Raw genomic sequence first — 20,646 nt, 5'->3', positions numbered from 1 at the left:
ACTAACAGGCTTAATAAACAGTAGGGTTACTAACAGGGTTAATGAACAGTACTATGTAGTAGGGTTACTAACAGGGTTAATGAACAGTACTATGTAGTAGGGTTACTAACAGGGTTAATAAACAGTACTATGTAGTAGGGTTACTAACAGGCTTAATAAAAAGTAGGGTTACTAACAGGGTTAATGAACAGTAGGGTTACTAACAGGGCTAATAAACAGTAGGGTTACTAACAGGGTTAATAAACAGTAGGGTTACTAACAGGGTTAATAAACAGTAGGGTTACTAACAGGGTTAATAAACAGTAGGGTTATTAACAGGGTTAATAAACAGTACTATGTAGTAGGGTTACTAACAGGGTTAATAAACAGTAGGGTTACTAACAGGGTTAATAAACAGTAGGGTTACTAACAGGGTTAATAAACAGTACTATGTAGTAGGGTTACTAACAGGGCTAATAAACAGTAGGGTTACTAACAGGGTTAATAAACAGTAGGGTTACTAACAGGGTTAATAAACAGTAGGGTTACTAACAGGGTTAATAAACAGTACTATGTAGTAGGGTTATTAACAGGGTTAATAAACAGTACTATGTAGTAGGGTTATTAACAGGGTTAATAAACAGTAGGGTTACTAACAGGGTTAATAAACAGTAGGGTTACTAACAGGGTTAATAAACAGTAGGGTTACTAACAGAGTTAATGAACAGTAGGGTTACTAACAGGGTTAATAAACAGTACTATGTAGTAGGGTTATTAACAGGGTTAATGAACAGTAGGGTTACTAACAGGGTTAATAAACAGTAGGGTTACTAACAGGGTTAATAAACAGTAGGGTTACTAACAGGGTTAATAAACAGTAGGGTTACTAACAGGGTTAATAAACAGTAGGGTTACTAACAGGGTTAATAAACAGTAGGGTTATTAACAGGGTTAATAAACAGTAGGGTTATTAACAGGGTTAATAAACAGTAGGGTTACTAACAGGGTTAATAAACAGTACTATGTAGTAGGGTTATTAACAGGGTTAATAAACAGTACTATGTAGTAGGGTTACTAACAGGGTTAATAAACAGTACTATGTAGTAGGGTTATTAACAGGGTTAATGAACAGTAGGGTTACTAACAGGGTTAATAAACAGTAGGGTTACTAACAGGGTTAATGAACAGTAGGGTTACTAACAGGGTTAATAAACAGCACTATGTAGTAGGGTTACTAACAGGGTTAATAAACAGTACTATGTATTAGGGTTACTAACAGAGTTAATAAACAGTACTATGTAGTAGGGTTACTAACAGGGTTAATAAACAGTAGGGTTACTAACAGGGTTAATTAACAGTAGGGTTACTAACAGGGTTAATAAACAGCACTATGTAGTAGGGTTACTAACAGGGTTAATAAACAGTACTATGTAGTAGGGTTACTAACAGGGTTAATAAACAGTACTATGTAGTAGGGTTACTAACAGGGTTAATAAACAGTAGGGTTACTAACAGGGTTAATAAACATTAGGGTTACTAACAGGGTTAATAAACAGGGTTACTAACAGGGTTAATAAACAGTACTATGTAGTAGGGTTACTAACAGGGTTAATAAACAGTAGGGTTACTAACAGGGTTAATAAACAGTAGGGTTACTAACAGGGTTAATAAACAGTACTATGTAGTAGGGTTACTAACAGGGTTAATAAACAGTAGGGTTACTAACAGGGTTAATAAACAGTAGGGTTACTAACAGGGTTAATAAACAGTAGGGTTATTAACAGGGTTAATAAACAGGGTTACTAACAGGGTTAATAAACAGTAGGGTTACTAACAGGGTTAATAAACAGTAGGGTTACTAACAGGGTTAATAAACAGTAGGGTTATTAACAGGGTTAATAAACAGGGTTACTAACAGGGTTAATAAACAGTAGGGTTACTAACAGGGTTAATAAACAGTAGGGTTAATAAACAGTAGGGTTACTAACAGGGTTAATAAACAGTAGGGTTACTAACAGGGTTAATAAACAGTAGGGTTAATAAACAGTAGGGTTACTAACAGGGTTAATAAACAGTAGGGTTACTAACAGGGTTAATAAACAGTAGGGTTACTAACAGGGTTAATAAACAGTAGGGTTACTAACAGGGTTCATAAACAGTAGGGTTACTAACAGGGTTAATAAACAGTAGGGTTACTAACAGGGTTAATGAACAGTAGGGTTACTAACAGGGTTAATAAACAGTACTATGTAGTAGGGTTACTAACAGGGTTAATAAACAGTAGGGTTACTAACAGGGTTAATAAACAGTAGGGTTACTAACAGGGTTAATGAACAGTAGGGTTACTAACAGGGTTAATGAACAGTAGGGTTACTAACAGGGTTAATAAACAGTAGGGTTACTAACAGGGTTAATAAACAGTACTATGTAGTAGGGTTACTAACAGGGTTAATAAACAGTAGGGTTACTAACAGGGTTAATAAACAGTAGGGTTATTAACAGGGTTAATAAACAGTAGGGTTATTAACAGGGTTAATAAACAGTAGGGTTATTAACAGGGTTAATAAACAGTAGGGTTACTAACAGGGTTAATAAACAGTAGGGTTACTAACAGGGTTAATGAACAGTAGGGTTACTAACAGGGTTAATAAACAGTAGGGTTACTAACAGGGTTAATAAACAGTAGGGTTACTAACAGGGTTAATGAACAGTAGGGTTACTAACAGGGTTAATGAACAGTAGGGTTACTAACAGGGTTAATAAACAGTAGGGTTACTAACAGGGTTAATAAACAGTAGGGTTACTAACAGGGTTAATAAACAGTAGGGTTACTAACAGGGTTAATGAACAGTAGGGTTACTAACAGGGTTAATAAACAGTAGGGTTACTAACAGGGTTAATGAACAGTAGGGTTACTAACAGGGTTAATGAACAGTAGGGTTACTAACAGGGTTAATAAACAGTAGGGTTACTAACAGGGTTAATAAACAGTAGGGTTACTAACAGGGTTAATAAACAGTACTATGTAGTAAGGTTACTAACAGGGTTAATACACAGTAGGTTTACTAACGGTTAATAAACAGTAGGGTTACTAACAGGGTTAATAAACAGTAGGGTTACTAACAGGGTTAATAAACAGTAGGGTTACTAACAGGGTTAATAAACAGTAGGGTTACTAACAGGGTTAATAAACAGTAGGGTTACTAACAGGGTTAATAAACAGTAGGGTTACTAACAGGGTTAATAAACAGTACTATGTAGTAGGGTTACTAACAGGGTTAATAAACAGTAGGGTTACTAACAGGGTTAATAAACAGTAGGGTTACTAACAGGGTTCATAAACAGTACTATGTAGTAGGGTTACTAACAGGGTTAATGAACAGTAGGGTTACTAACAGGGTTAATAAACAGTAGGGTTATTAACAGGGTTAATAAACAGTAGGGTTATTAACAGGGTTAATGAACAGTAGGGTTACTAACAGGGTTAATAAACAGGGTTACTAACAGGGTTAATAAACAGTAGGGTTATTAACAGGGTTAATAAACAGTAGGGTTATTAACAGGGTTAATGAACAGTAGGGTTACTAACAGGGTTAATAAACAGGGTTACTAACAGGGTTAATAAACAGTAGGGTTACTAACAGGGTTAATAAACAGTAGGGTTATTAACAGGGTTAATGAACAGTAGGGTTACTAACAGGAGGACTCACTAAACAGAGAACATCCCTGGTCATCCCTACTGCCTCTGATCTGGAGGACTCACTAAACAGAGAACATCCCTGGTCATCCCTACTGCCTCTGATCTGGAGGACTCACTAAACAGAGAACATCCCTGGTCATCCCTACTGCCTCTGATCTGGAGGACTCACTAAACAGAGAACATCCCTGGTCATCCCTACTTCCTCTGATCTGGAGGACTCACTAAACAGAGAACATCCCTGGTCATCCCTACTGCCTCTGAACTGGAGGACGTACTAAACACATTTTTACATTTTATTTCACCTCTATTTAACCAGGTAGGTTAGTTGCGAACAAGTTCTCATTTACAAATGTGACCTGGCCAAGATAAAGCAAAGCAATGCAACACAAACAACAACACAGAGTTACACAGAAACAAACATACAGTCAATAACACAATAGAAAAGTCTATGCAGTGTGTGCAGATGAGGTAGGATAACGGAGGTAAGGCAATAAATAGGCCATAGTGGCAAAATAATTACCATTTAGCAATTAAACACTGGAGTGATAGATGAGCAGAAGATGAATGTGCAAGTAGAGATACTGGGGTGCAAAGGAGTAAAATAAATAAAATAGATAACAGTATGGGGATGAGGTAGTTGGATGGGCTGTTTACAGAAGGGCTATGTACAGGTGCAATGATCTGTGAGTTGGTGCTTAAAGTTAGTGAGGGAGATATGAGTCTCCAGCTTCAGTGATTTTTGCAATTCGTTCCAGTCATTGGCAGCAGAGAACTAACTGGAAGGAAAGGCAGCCAAAGTCGGAATTGGCTTTGGGGATGACTAGTGAAATATACCTGCTGGAGCGCGTGCTACGGGTGGGAGTTTCTATGGTGACCATTAAAATATACCTGCTGGTGCGCGTGCTACGGGTGGGAGTTTCTATGGTGACCAGTGTAATATACCTGCTGGAGCGCGTGCTACGGGTGGGTGACCAGTGAGCTGAGATAAGGTGGCTTTACCTAGCAAAGACTTTTAGATGACTTGGTTTGATGACGAATATGAAGCGAGGGCCAGCCAACGAGAGCATACAGGTCGCAGTGGTGGGTAGTATATGGGGCTTTGGTGACAAAACGGATGGCACTGTGATCCAATTGGCTGAGTAGAGTGTTGGCTATTTTGTAAATGACATCTCCGAAGTCAAGGATCGGTAGGATAGTCCGTTTTACGAGGGTATGTTTGGCAGCATGAGTCAAGGATGCTTTGTTTCGAAATCGGAAACTGATTCTAGATTTAATTTTGGATTAGAGATGCTTAATGTGAGTCTGGAAGGAGAGTTTACAGTCTAACCAGACACCAAGGTATTTGTATTCCACATAGTCTAAGTCAGAACCGTCCAGAGTAGTGATGTTGAACAGGCGGGCAGGTGCAGGCAGCGATCGGTTGAAGAGCATGCATTTAGTTTTACTTGCATTTAAGAGCAGTTGGAGGCCACGGAAGGAGAGTTGTATGGTATTGAAGCTCGTCTGGAGGTTAGTTAACACAGTGTCCAAAGAAGGGCCAGAAGTGTATCAGAGAATCACCATGATCTCTGAGTGTTGGAGTGGGCCCCTGTCTATCTGTAAATTATAAAATGTTGCCGTCTGCGTCTATATAAGTCATTCTAAATTATTTATTATTAACACGGTCCCCCGTGTTTATAGAACCCACAACCATGGCGGTGCCATGCTCTACCAACTGAACCCTGGCGGTGCCATGCTCTACCAACTGAACCCTGGCGGTGCCATGCTCTACCAACTGAACCCTGGCGGTGCCATGCTCTACCAACTGAACCCTGGCGGTGCCATGCTCTACCAACTGAACCCTGGCGGTGCCATGCTCTACCAACTGAACCCAAAGTGCCATGCTCTACCAACTGAACCCTGGCGGTGCCATGCTCTACCAACTGAACCCTGGCGGTGCCATGCTCTACCAACTGAACCCAAGATGCCATGCTCTACCAACTGAACCCTGGCGGTGCCATGCTCTAGAACCCTGCGGTGCCATGCTCTACCAACTGAACCCTGGATGCCATGCTCTACCAACTGAACCCAAGATGCCATGCTCTACCAACTGAACCCATGCTCTACCAACTGATGCCATGCTCTACCAACTGAACCCATGCTCTAGAACCCTGGCGGTGCCATGCTCTACCAACTGAACCCCATGCTCTAGAACCCAAAGCCATGCTCTACCAACTGAACCCTGGCGGTGCCATGCTCTACCAACTGAACCGGTGCCATGCTCTACCAACTGAACGGTGCCATGCTCTACCAACTGAACCCTGGCGGTGCCATGCTCTACCAACTGAACCCTGGCGGTGCCATGCTCTACCAACTGAACCAACTGAACCCTGGCGGTGCCATGCCATGAACTCTACCAACTGAACCCTGGCGGTGCCATGCTCTACCAACTGAACCCTGGCGGTGCCATGCTCCATGCTCTACCAACTGAACCCTGGCGGTGCCATGCTCTCCAACTGAACCAACTGATGCCTACCAACTGGCGGTGCCATGCTCTACCAACTGAACCCCATGCTCTACCAACTGGCTCTACCAACTGAACCCAAGATGCCATGCTCTACCAACTGAACCCTGGCTGTGCCATGCTCTACCAACTGAACCCTGGCTGTGCCATGCTCTACCAACTGAACCCTGGCGGTGCCATGCTCTACCAACTGTGCCCATGCTCTACCAACTGAACCTGGCTGGCGGTGCCATGCTCTACCAACTGAACCTGAACCAACTGAACCCTGGCGGTGCCATGCTCTACCAACTGAACCATGCTGGAACCTGGCGGTGCCATGCTCTACCAACTGAACCCTGGCGGTGCCATGCTCTACCAACTGAACCCTGGATGCCATGCTCTACCAACTGAACCCTGGCGGTGCCATGCTCTACCAACTGAACCCTGGCGGTGCCATGCTCTACCAACTGAACCCCATGCTCTACCAACTGAACGGTGCCATGCTCTACCAACTGAACCTGGCGGTGCCATGCTCTACCAACTGAACACTGGCGGTGCCATGCTCTACCAACTGGCGGTGCCAACCAACTGGCCCTGGTGCCATGCTCTACCAACTGAACCCTGGCGGTGCCATGCTCTACCAACTGAACCCTGGCGGTGCCATGCTCTACCAACTGAACCCTGGCGGTGCCATGCTCTACCAACTGAACCCTGGCGGTGCCATGCTCTACCAACTGAACCCTGGCGGTGCCATGCTCTACCAACTGAACCCTGGCGGTGCCATGCTCTACCAACTGAACCCAAGATGCCATGCTCTACCAACTGAACCCAAGATGCTATGCTCTACCAACTGAACCCAAGATGCCATGCTCTACCAACTGAACCCAAGATGCCATGCTCTACCAACTGAACCCAAGATGCCATGCTCTACCAACTGAACCCAAGATACCATGCTCTACCAACTGAACCCAAAGTGCCATGCTCTACCAACTGAACCCTGGCGGTGCCATGCTCTACCAACTGAACACTGGCGGTGCCATGCTCTACCAACTGAACACTGGCGGCCATGCTCATGCCCTCTGCCATGCTCCAACTGAACCCAAGATGCCATGCTCTACCAACTGAACCCAAGATGCCATGCTCTACCAACTGAACACTGGCGGTGCCATGCTCTACCAACTGAACCCTGGCGGTGCCATGCTCTACCAACTGAACCCTGGCGGTGCCATGCTCTACCAACTGAACCCTGGCGGTGCCATGCTCTACCAACTGAACCCAAGATGCCATGCTCTACCAACTGAACCCAAGATGCCATGCTCTACCAACTGAACCCTGGCTGTGCCATGCTCTACCAACTGAACCCTGGCTGTGCCATGCTCTACCAACTGAACCCTGGCTGTGCCATGCTCTACCAACTGAACCCTGGCTGTGCCATGCTCTACCAACTGAACCCTGGCGGTGCCATGCTCTACCAACTGAACCCTGGCTGTGCCATGCTCTACCAACTGAACCCTGGCGGTGCCATGCTCTACCAACTGAACCTGGCGGCCATGCCATGAACTCTGCCATGCCAACTGAACCCTGGCGGTGCCATGCTCTACCAACTGAACCTGGCGGTGCCATGCGAACCCTGTGCCATGCTCTACCAACTGAACCCTGGCGGTGCCATGCTCTACCAACTGAACCCTGGCGGTGCCATGCTCTACCAACTGAACCCTGGCGGTGCCATGCTCTACCAACTGAACCCTGGCGGTGCCATGCTCTACCAACTGAACCCTGGCGGTGCCATGCTCTACCAACTGAACCCAAAGTGCCCTGCTCTACCAATGGATTCACAGGGGACACTGTGATACTTAAGTATATTTTTGCAATTACATTTGATACTTACGTATATTTCAAAGCAAATTCTTTTAGACTTTTACTCAAGTAAGTTTTAACTGGGTGACTTTGACTTCAGTCATTTTCTATTAAGCTATATTTTCTTTAACTCAAGTATGGCATTTTGGTTATTTTTCCACCACTGCTATCTAGTAGGGTTAATGAACAGTACTACACTACATGACCGAAAGTATGTGGACACCTGCTCATCTCATTCAAAAATCATGGGTATTAACATGGAGATGGTCCCCCTTTGCTGCTATAACAGCCTCCACTATTCTATTCCTATCTGTCATATCTTTAATCTGAGCCTAGAGGAAAGTTTTTGTCCTTTGGCCTGGAGGGAGGCTGAAGTCATTTCGCTACCCGATAGTGGTAAAGTGGCCTTTACTGGTTCTAACAGCAGACCTATCAGCTTGCTGCCAGCTCTTAGCAAACGGTTGGAAAAAACAGTGTTTGTATCAAGGCACAAGGTGAGACCCAGATGCAGGAGGCAGATGGTTGGAGTCTTACCATGTTTATTCATCCAAAAAGGGGGTTAGGCAAGAGAATGGTCGTGTACAGGCTGAAGGTCAAAACCAGAGTCCAATAGGCACTGAAAAGCAGGCAGATTCAAGGTCAGGGCAGGCAGGATGATCAGGCAGGCAGATTCAAGGTCAGGGCAGGCAGATTCAAGGTAGGCAGGTGGGAAAGTATTCCAGAGCAGGAACCAAACCTATCGAAAGGAGAATAAAAAAGGAGTACGGAGAAAAACACGTTGGTTGACTTGACATACAAGATGAACTGGTACAGAGAGACAGGAAACACAGGGATAAATACACTGGTACAGAGAGACAGGAAACACAGGGATAAATACACTGGCACATAGAGACAGGGATACATACACTGGTACAGAGAGACAGGGATACATACACTGGTACAGAGAGACAGGAAACACAGGGATACATACACTGGTACAGAGAGACAGGAAACACAGGGATACATACACTGGTACAGAGAGACAGGAAACACAGGGATAAATACACTGGTACAGAGAGACAGGAAACACAGGGATAAATACACTGGTACAGAGAGACAGGAAACACAGGGATAAATACACTGGTACAGAGAGACAGGAAACACAGGGATAAATACACTGGTACAGAGAGACAGGAAACACAGGGATAAATACACTGGTACAGAGAGACAGGAAACACAGGGATAAATACACTGGTACAGAGAGACAGGAAACACAGGGATAAATACACTGGCACAGAGAGACAGGAAACACAGGGATAAATACACTGGCACAGAGAGACAGGAAACACAGGGATAAATACACTGGGGAAAACAAGCAACACCTGGAGGGGGTGGACAATAACGAGGACAGGTGAAACTGATCAGGGTGTGACAGTACCCCTCCCTCTCTAGGGACACTACCTGGTTGCCCGGGGTGTCGGCGGTGGAAGTCGGCGATGAGGGCTGGATCCAGGATGTCTCTAGGGGGAACCCAGCACCTCTCCTCCAGGCCGTAACGAGTCAACGAGGTACTGGAATAACCCCTGCCCCGTGGTAGAACACCCAGGAGACTTGGTGAAACATAAGATGTTTCCGTTTTTAATGACCCGTTGGTAGGATATTCGTGCTTGTAGTTTGTCCACTTTGTTATCCAGTGATTGTATGTTGGCCAATAGTACCGATGGCAAAGGCAGATTAGCCAGCAATTTATCAGGCACCCCAATCTCCTTCCGCGATATCTCTGTCTCTTTCTCCTGCGAATTATTGGGATGAGGTCCTTATCGGGTGTCTGGAGTAAATCCCCCTCGCCCGACTCATTAAAGAAAAATTATTCGTCCGTTTCAAGGTGAGTAATGTCTGTTCTGATGTCCAGAAGCTCTTTTCGGTCATAAGAGACGGTAACAGCAACATTACGTCCAGAAGCTCTTTTCGGTCATAAGAGACGGTAACAGCAACACTATGTACACAATGAGTTACAAACAAGGTGAAAAAACAAACACAATAACACAGTTGGTTAAGAACCAACAAAACTGCAGCCTCTCTGGCTCCATCTTCAATGTTTAATGTAGGCTACGGTGTGCCTTTAAAAAAACTATGTTTGTAGTTCTGTTCTTCAAATTTATTTATAAAGCCCTTCGTACATCAGCTGATATCTCAAAGTGCTGTACAGAAACCCAGCCTAAAACACCAAACAGCAAGCAATGCAGGTGTAGAAGCACGGTGGCTAGGAAAAACTCCCTAGAAAGGCCAAAACCTAGGAAGAAACCTAGAGATGAACCAGGCTATGAGGGGTGGCCAGTCCTCTTCTGGCTCTGCCAGGTGGAGATTATAACAGAACATGGCCAAGATGTTCAAATGTTCATAGATGACCAGCAGGGTCAAATAATAATAATCACAGTGGTTGTAGAGGGTGCAACAGGTCAGCACCTCAGGAGTAAATGTCAGTTGGATTTTCATAGCCGATCATTCAAAGTATCTCTACCGCTCCTACTGTCTTTAGAGAGTTGAAACCAGCAGGTCTGGGACAGGTAGCACGTCCGGTGAACAGGTCAGGTTTCCATAGCTGCAGGCAGAACAGTTGAAACTGAAGCAGCAGCACAACCAGGTGGACTGTGGACAGCAAGGAGTCATCAGGCCAGGTAGTCCTAGGGCTCAGGTCCTCCGAAAGAGAGAAAGAATTAGAGGGAGCATACTTAAATTCAGACAGGACATAAGACAGGAGAAGTACTCCAGATATTTTTAAAATGTATTTTACTAGGCAAGTCAGTTAAGAACAAATTCTTATTTTCAATGACGGCCTAGGAACAGTGGGTTAACTGCCTGTTCAGGGACAGAATGACAGATTTGTACCTTGTCAACTCGGGGATTCGAACTTGCAACCTTTCGGTTACTAGTCCAACGCTCTAACCACTAGACTGACCCTAGCCACCGACACATAAACTACTGCAGCATAAATACTGGAGGCTGAGACAGGAGGTGTCGAGAGACACTGTGGCCCCGTCCGACGATACCCCCGGACAGGGCCAAACAGGTAGGATATAACCCCACCCACTTTACCAAAGCACAGGCCCACACCACTAGAGGGATATCTTCAACCACCAACTTACAAGGCCGATTATAGCCCACAAAGATCTCTGCCACGGCACAACCCAAGGGGGGAGATCACGTCAGTGACTCAACCCACTCAAGTGACGCACCCCTCCTAGGGACGGCATGGAAGAGCACCAGTAAGCCAGTGACTCACCCCTCCTAGGGACGGCATGGAAGAGCACCAGTAAGCCAGTGACTCACCCCTCCTAGGGACGGCATGGAAGAGCACCAGTAAGCCAGTGGCTCACCCCTCCTAGGGACGGCATGGAAGAGCACCAGTAAGCCAGTGGCTCACCCCTCCTAGGGACGGCATGGAAGAGCACCAGTAAGCCAGTGGCTCACCCCTCCTAGGGACGGCATGGAAGAGCACCAGTAAGCCAGTGGCTCACCCTCCTAGGGACGGCATGGAAGAGCACCAGTAAGCCAGTGGCTCACCCCTCCTAGGGACGGCATGGAAGAGCACCAGTAAGCCAGTGGCTCACCCCTCCTAGGGACGGCATGGAAGAGCACCAGTAAGCCAGTGGCTCACCCCTCCTAGGGACGGCATGGAAGAGCACCAGTAAGCCAGTGACTCACCCCTCCTAGGGACGGCATGGAAGAGCACCAGTAAGCCAGTGACTCACCCCTCCTAGGGACGGCATGGAAGAGCACCAGTAAGCCAGTGACTCACCCCTCCTAGGGACGGCATGGAAGAGCACCAGTAAGCCAGTGACTCACCCCTCCTAGGGACGGCATGGAAGAGCACCAGTAAGCCAGTGACTCACCCCTCCTAGGGACGGCATGGAAGAGCACCAGTAAGCCAGTGACTCACCCCTCCTAGGGACGGCATGGAAGAGCACCAGTAAGCCAGTGACTCACCCCTCCTAGGGACGGCATGGAAGAGCACCAGTAAGCCAGTGGCTCACCCCTCCTAGGGACGGCATGGAAGAGCACCAGTAAGCCAGTGACTCACCCCTCCTAGGGACGGCATGGAAGAGCACCAGTAAGCCAGTGACTCACCCCTCCTAGGGACGGCATGGAAGAGCACCAGTAAGCCAGTGGCTCAGCCTCTGTAACAGGGTTAGAGGCAGAGAATCCCAGTGTCTATTAATGTTCTGTGTTATGTCATGTTTTGTGTGGACCCCAGGAAGAGTAGCTGCTGCTTTTGCAACAGCCAATGGGGATCCATAATAAACCCCAGGAAGAGTAGCTGCTGCTTTTGCAACAGCTAATGGAGCTAATAATCCAGAATAAAATAGCAAACAGTGTAGGTGAGAACAGAGGGACTCAAATTAGCCTGATAATGTGGTTCAAATGACAAATAGTAAAAACACATGAAACAATGTTAAACATTATTAAGGCATGAAATCACTCATAAGAACTACTTACACTTGACAAACAATTATAATAAAAGTTAATCATTTTATCATTTAAGTAAAAGGGACCTTACATTTTTATGTTGTTCAGAATATATAATGCAAGTTAGTTCTTAAAACACAAAACAGTTCAGTATTTAGACCTTAAAGAGATGGAAATGTCACTTAATTACTGTAAGTACTGAACACTGACATAAGTACTGACATAAGTACTGAACACTGACATAAGTACTGAACACTGACATAAGTACTGACATAAGTACTGAACACTGACATAAGTACTGAACACTGACACAAGTACTGACATAAGTACTGAACACTGACATAAGTACTGACATAAGTACTGAACACTGACATAAGTACTGAACACTGACATAAGTACTGACATAAGTACTGAACACTGACATAAGTACTGACATAAGTACTGAACACTGACATAAGTACTGAACACTGACACAAGTACTGACATAAGTACTGAACACTGACATAAGTACTGACATAAGTACTGAACACTGACATAAGTACTGAACACTGACATAAGTACTGACATAAGTACTGAACACTGACATAAGTACTGAACACTGACATAAGTACTGACATAAGTACTGAACACTGACATAAGTACTGAACACTGACATAAGTACTGAACACTGACAAGTACTGAACACTGACATAAGTACTGAACACTGACATAAGTACTGAACACTGACATAAGTACTGAACACTGACATAAGTACTGAACACTGACATAAGTACTGACATAAGTACTGAACACTGACATAAGTACTGACATAAGTACTGAACACTGACATAAGTACTGACATAAGTACTGAACACTGACATAAGTACTGAACACTGACACAAGTACTGACATAAGTACTGAACACTGACATAAGTACTGACATAAGTACTGAACACTGACATAAGTACTGAACACTGACATAAGTACTGACATAAGTACTGAACACTGACATAAGTACTGACATAAGTACTGAACACTGACATAAGTACTGAACACTGACATAAGTACTGACATAAGTACTGAACACTGACATAAGTACTGACATAAGTACTGAACACTGACATAAGTACTGAACACTGACACAAGTACTGACATAAGTACTGAACACTGACATAAGTACTGAACACTGACATTCTTTGAGTTTGGTTACTCCAAAGGTTCTGGGCAGCGGGTTTTGCAGAACTAATGACTTTTTACAGTGTGTTTACATTTACACGTTAGTCATTTAGCAGACACTCTTATCCAGAGAGACTTACAGTTAGTGCACTTATCTTCAGATAGCTAGGTGAGACAACCACATATCACAGTCATTTACATGTTAGTCATTTAGCAGACACTCTTATCCAGAGAGACTTACAGTTAGTGCATGTATAGCTAACAGTAAAACCAACATTGGGACACCAGCTTTAGGGAGATGTCGTTCTCCCTGAGGTCAGTCAGGTCTCCTGTTGTTGAAGAAACCTTAATGCTACTCATTAAAAAAATTATTTTACCTTTATTTAACCAGGCAAGTCAGTTAAGAACAAATTCTTATTTTCAATGACGGCCTAGGAACAGTGGGTTAACTGCCTTGTTCAGGGGAAGAACGACAGATTTGTACCTTGTCAGCTCAGGGGTTTGAACTTGCAACCTCCAATGCTCTAACCACTAGGCTACCCTGCCGCCCCATCTAGAACACACCATTAACTATACCTAATAATATGAATAATAGTATCAATAATAACTGTTCTGTAAAGATTATCTTACATATTCTGCCACTTTTAAACCTCATATTGATGATTACCGACAGACACTGGCATTGTGCTGGGGATAATGAAAATGAGGTTGAAAAGTGGTGGAATTGCCCTTTAACATGATTAATTTGTCTGTATCAATTGTTAATAAATGTGATTGAATTCGTTCCTATCAATGGAACCGAGTAGAGTATGTTACAGTAGATTATAATATGACACATTAAAGCTTCCTAACTAAACACTATATACCATCTACTAACTAACTAAACATGAGCTATAAACTAACATCGTTTACTGGGGGGTGTCAAGAGAGAGAGTCTCTCCCCATCCTCTCCTCCCCCTCTTCTGTCTGGGCCAGGAATTCCAACGACGTGGCAGAGAGATTCACATTTCACTTCTTTTCAAGAACTTTCTGTGGCCGCAAGGCAGGAAAATCACCGCTTCTAACTTCCATCTGTCCTGCTCCCATTGGTCCACACTCGGTCCGTCTGGTGCTCTGATTGGGTGTCATCCCATCGATCACTCCTCTGCTGTTTCTCATTGCTCGAACCCGGTTGAAAGGGGTGGGGTAACGGTATGTTGACAGAATATTCCTACTGCGCAGGGCGAATCGTCTTCGTTACTAAAAGAGAGAGAGAGAGGGAGACATATTATATACTGTAGTCTACAGTAGCCAAATTACACCCGGAAAGTCTCACCACCAAGGCCATGGAGTCGAGTTGGATCGCCGTGGTCTGTGTGCTCCTACTCGGTTTGATGCAGAGCAGCCTCGGAGCGGAGCAGCGGGTCATCCCTCCAGGTAAACCCGCTCTAGGAGCCCCCGTTTCCGTCCAACACAGCCCACTCACACCGCTAGCTGGAACTCCGTTAGCTAAATGTAGCGATCCAGTAATGTTGACTTTATCTGATAGTGACGGTGGTGAATCGGGTCAGCAAGTAGCGGGACCATGTATCAGACCCTGCATGTATAACTCTAACCAGCCGGGTAGGCAGGGACCGGGGTTAGGAGGGCCAGCCGGGTAGGCAGGGACCGGGGTTTGGAGGGCCAGCCGGGTAGGCAGGGACCGGGGTTTGGAGGGCCAGCCGGGTAGGCAGGGACCGGGGTTAGGAGGGCCAGCCGGGTAGGCAGGGACCGGGGTTAGGAGGGCCAGCCGGGTAGGCAGGGACCGGGGTTAGGAGGGCCAGCCGGGTAGGCAGGGACCGGGGTTAGGAGGGCCAGCCGGGTAGGCAGGGACCGGGTTAGGAGGGCCAGCCGGGTAGGCAGGGACCGGGGTTAGGAGGGCCAGGGGTAGGCAGGGACCGGGTTTGGAGGGCCAGGGGCAGGGACCGGGGTTAGGAGGGCCAGCCGGGTAGGCAGGGACCGGGGTTAGGAGGGCCAGCCGGGTAGGCAGGGACCGGGGTTAGGAGGGCCAGCCGGGTAGGCAGGGACCGGGGTTAGGAGGGCCAGCCGGGTAGGCAGGGACCGGGGTTTGGAGGGCCAGCCGGGTAGGCAGGGACCGGGGTTAGGAGGGCCAGCCGGGTAGGCAGGGACCGGGGTTAGGAGGGCCACCTATGTAGTGGCGGCAGATAGCGGGGCAACTTCAGGGTAATGTCGTGGTGGTAGGAATAGGGGTCGCTAGTTGTTATTATGGGTATTATGGTAAGGGTCAAACTGGTCTCAGAGCAAAACGTACTGCCAATGTAATAGCTGTTGGACAATAAAATACCATTTATAGTATGTTACGAATTGCAATACGTATAATATAGGATTGATTTCAATGTGTTGTGGCTAATGTTAGCTAGGTGGCTAGGCCCTAGGTTAAGGGTTAGGTTAAACAGTTAAGATTAGAGGAAGGGTTCGCTAACATGCTAACATGCTAAGTGGCTAAAAGTAGATGAGATGAAAACACGCAACCTTTGGGGTTGCTAGATGTTAGTTATTCTCCACACCAACCACCCTCCTTTGGGATTGCTAGATGTTAGTCATTCTCCACACCAACCACCCTCCTTTGGGGTTGCTAGATGTTAGAGTCATTCTCCACACCAACCACCCTCCTTTGGGGTTGCTAGATGTTAGAGTCATTCTCCACACCAACCACCCTCCTTTGGGGTTGCTAGATGTTAGTTATTCTCCACACCAACCACCCTCCTTTGGGATTGCTAGATGTTAGAGTCATTCTCCACACCAACCACCCTCCTTTGGGGTTGCTAGATGTTAGTTATTCTCCACACCAACCACCCTCCTTTGGGGTTGCTAGATGTTAGTTATTCTCCACACCAACCACCCTCCTTTGGGGTTGCTAGATGTTAGTCATTCTCCACACCAACCACCCTCCTTTCGGGGTTGCAGTAACCTACTGTCTTATTGGACGTAATATATCATACCCGACGGGTCAAAATGTAACCTACTGTCTTATTGGACGTAATATATCATACCCGACGGGTCAATGTAACCTACTGTCTTATTGGACGTAATATATCATACTAAACGGGTCAAAATGTAACCTACTGTCTTATTGGACGTAATATATCATACTAAACGGGTCAAAATGTAACCTGTCTTATTGGACGTAATATATCATACCCGACGGGTCAAAATGTAACCTACTGTCTTATTGGACGTAATATATCATACTAAACAGGTCAAAATGTAACCTACTGTCTTATTGGACGTAATATATCATACTAAACAGGTCAAAATGTAACCTACTGTCTTATTGGACGTAATATATCATACCCGACGGGTCAAAATGTAACCTACTGTCTTATTGGATGTAATATATCATACCCGACGGGTCAAAATGTAACCTACTGTCTTATTGGACGTAATATATCATACTAAACAGGTCAAAATGTAACCTACTGTCTTATTGGACGTAATATATCATACTAAACAGGTCAAAATGTAACCTACTGTCTTATTGGACGTAATATATCATACCCGACGGGTCAATGTAACCTACTGTCTTATTGGACGTAATATATCATACTAAACGGGTCAAAATGTAACCTACTGTCTTATTGGACGTAACCTACTGTCTTATTGGACGTAATATATCATACCCGACGGGTCAAAATGTAACCTACTGTCTTATTGGACGTAATATATCATACTAAACGGGTCAAAATGTAACCTAATGTCTTATTGGACGTAATATATCATACTAAACAGGTCAAAATGTAACCTACTGTCTTATTGGACGTAATATATCATACTAAACAGGTCAAAATGTAACCTACTGTCTTATTGGACGTAATATATCATACTAAACGGGTCAAAATGTAACCTACTGTCTTATTGGACGTAATATATCATACTAAACGGGTCAAAATGTAACCTACTGTCTTATTGGATGTAATATATCATACTAAACGGGTCAAAATGTAACCTACTGTCTTATTGGACGTAATATATCATACTAAACAGGTCAAAATGTAACCTACTGTCTTATTGGATGTAATATATCATACTAAACGGGTCAAAATGTAACCTACTGTCTTATTGGACGTAATATATCATACTAAACAGGTCAAAATGTAACCTACTGTCTTATTGGACGTAATATATCATACTAAACGGGTCAAAATGTAACCTACTGTCTTATTGGATGTAATATATCATACTAAACGGGTCAAAATGTAACCTACTGTCTTATTGGATGTAATATATCATACCCGACGGGTCAAAATGTAACCTACTGTCTTATTGGACGTAATATATCATACTAAACGGGTCAAAATGTAACCTACTGTCTTATTGGATGTAATATATCATACTAAACGGGTCAAAATGTAACCTACTGTCTTATTGGACGTAATATATCATACTAAACGGGTTTAACTTTAGTTTATTTAGTAAATATTTTGTTAACTGTATTTCTTGAACTGCATTGTTGGTTGTGGGCTTGTAAGTAAGCATTTCATGGTAAGGTTGTATTCAGCGCATGTGACTAATACGATTTGATGTGTGATGTTTGGTCCAAGGAGGCCTTCAGCAGCTGGATGTGTTGACACAACCAAAGATGCAGCTGTTGACTTTTACTGGGCCGAGGATAGAGATACACTTCCGTTCAAAAGTTTGGGGTCACTTAGAAATGTCCTTGCGACTCCGGGATGCTGCCCTTCTAGGCAGAGTTGCCAAGAAAACGCCATATCTCAGACTGGCCAATAAAAGACTAAGATGAGCAAAAGAACACAGACACTGGACAGAGGAACTCTGCCTAGAAGGCCAGCATCCTGGAGTCGCCTCTTCACTGTTGACGTTGAGACTGGACAGAGGAACTCCCGGAGCATCGCCTCTTCACTGTTGACGTTGAGACTGGACAGAGGAACTCTGCCTAGAAGGCCAGCATCCTGGAGTCGCCTCTTCACTGTTGACGTTGAGACTGGACAGAGGAACTCTGCCTAGAAGGCCAGCATCCTGGAGACGCCTCATCACTGTTGACGGTGAGACTGGACAGAGGAACTCTGCCTAGAAGGGCAGCATCCTGGAGTCGCCTCTTCACTGTTGACGTTGAGACTGGACAGAGGAACTCTGCCTAGAAGGCCAGCATCCTGGAGACGCCTCATCACTGTTGACGGTGAGACTGGACAGAGGAACTCTGCCTAGAAGGCCAGCATCCCGGAGTCGCCTCTTCACTGTTGACGGTGAGACTGGACAGAGGAACTCTGCCTAGAAGGCCAGCATCCTGGACTCACCTCTTCACTGTTGACGTTGCGGGTACTATTTAATGAAGCTGCCAGTTGAGGACTTGTGAGGCGTATGTTTCTCAAACTAGACACTCTAATGTACTTATCCACTTGCTCAGTTCTGCACCGGGGCCTCCCACTCCTCTTTCTATTCTGGTTATCAAATCAAATCAAATCAAATCAAATTTTATTTGTCACATACACATGGTTAGCAGATGTTAATGCGAGTGTAGCGAAATGCTTGTGCTTCTAGTTCCGACAATGCAGTGATAACCAACAAGTAATCTAACTAACAATTCTAAAACTACTGTCTTATACACAGTGTAAGGGGATAAAGAATATGTACATAAGGATATATGAGTGAGTGATGGTACAGAGCAGCATACAGTAGATCTAATCTAGAGACAGTCTAGAGACAGTTTGTGCTGTTCTGTGAAGGGAGTAGTACACATCGTTGTACAAGATCTTGACTGTCTTGGCAATTTCTCGCATGGCATAGCCTTCATTTCTCAGAACAAGAATAGACTGACGAGTTTCAGAAGAAAGGTCTTTGTTTCTTGCCATTTTGAGCCTGTAATCGAACCTACAAATGCTGATGCTCCAGATACTCAACTAGTCTAAAGGAGGTCAGTTTTATTGCTTCTTTAATCAGGACAGTTTTCAGCTGTGCTAACATAATTGCAAAAGTGTTTTCTAAAGATAAATTAGCCTTTTAAAATGATAAACTTGGATTAGTTAACACAATGTGCCATTGGAACACAGGAGTGATGGTAGCTGATAATGGGCCACTGTATGTCTATGTAGATATTCCATTAAAAATCAGCCATTTCCAGCAACAACAGTCATTTACAACATTAAACATGAACAATGTCTACTGTATATCTATCTGATCAATTTGATGTTATTTTAATGGACCAAAAAATGTGTTTTTCTTTAAAAAACAAGGACATTTCTAAGTGACCCCAAACTTGAACAGTAGTGTAGATGGGTGCTAGGAGCTAGAAGCTAGGAGCAGAAGCTAAGAGCTAGGAGCTAGAAGCTCTTGAAATTAGAAGCTAGGAGCTAGAAGCTCTTGAAATTAGAAGCTAGGAGCAGAAGCTAAAAGCTAGGAGCTAGAAGCTCTTGAAATTAGAAGCTAGGAGCTAGAAGCTAGGAGCTAGAAGCTCTTGAAATTAGAAGCTAGGAGCTAGAAGCTAAAAGCTAGGAGCTAGAAGCTCTTGAAATTAGAAGCTAGGAGCTAGAAGCTAAAAGCTAGGTGCTAGAAGCTAGAAGCTCTTGTAATTAGAAGCTAGGCGCTAGGAGCTAGAAGCTCTTGAAATTAGAAGCTATGAGCTAGGAGCTAGAAGCTAGGAGCTAGAAACTAGGAGCTAGAAGCTCTTGAAATTAGAAGCTAGGAGCTAGAAGCTAGGATCTCTTGAAATTAGAAGCTAGGAGCTAGAAGCTAGGAGCTAGAAGCTCTTGAAATTAGAAGCTAGGAGCTAGAAGCTAGGAGCTCTTGAAATTAGAAGCTAGGAGCTAGAAGCTAGGAGCTAGAAGCTCTTGAAATTAGAAGCTAGGAGCTAGAAGCTAGGAGCTCTTGAAATTAGAAGCTAGGAGCTAGAAGCTAGGAGCTAGAAGCTCTTGAAATTAGAAGCTAGGAGCTAGAAGCTAGGAGCTCTTGAAATTAGAAGCTAGGAGCTAGAAGCTAGGAGCTCTTGAAATTAGAAGCTAGGAGCTCTTGAAATTAGAAGCTAGGAGCTCTT

General features: G+C 44.6%; 1 protein-coding gene across 3 annotated transcripts in view; it reads left to right on the top strand.

The window, feature by feature from the left end:
• The first annotated feature begins 8,001 nt into the window (after window positions 1-8,001).
• plod3 (procollagen-lysine, 2-oxoglutarate 5-dioxygenase 3) overlaps window positions 8,002-20,646 on the top strand; it is a 120,071-nt gene continuing 107,426 nt past the window's right edge. For 2 of the 3 annotated variants that reach the window (XM_065025103.1, XM_065025102.1), the window contains exon 1: window positions 14,810-15,035. In XM_065025103.1, the coding sequence (XP_064881175.1) occupies window positions 14,945-15,035 (91 nt within the window). In that variant the 5' untranslated portion in view covers window positions 14,810-14,944. Of the gene's footprint in view, window positions 8,019-14,809; window positions 15,036-20,646 lie in introns of those variants that run through there. The other variant, XM_065025104.1, reaches the window with a different exon arrangement.

The sequence above is a fragment of the Oncorhynchus nerka genome, linkage group LG12 (genome assembly GCF_034236695.1).
Source record: "Oncorhynchus nerka isolate Pitt River linkage group LG12, Oner_Uvic_2.0, whole genome shotgun sequence".
In the NCBI taxonomy this organism is placed as follows: domain Eukaryota; kingdom Metazoa; phylum Chordata; class Actinopteri; order Salmoniformes; family Salmonidae; genus Oncorhynchus; species Oncorhynchus nerka.
The sequence above is the reverse complement of the archived record's forward strand: the minus strand, read 5'-3'. Positions and strand labels throughout refer to the sequence as shown.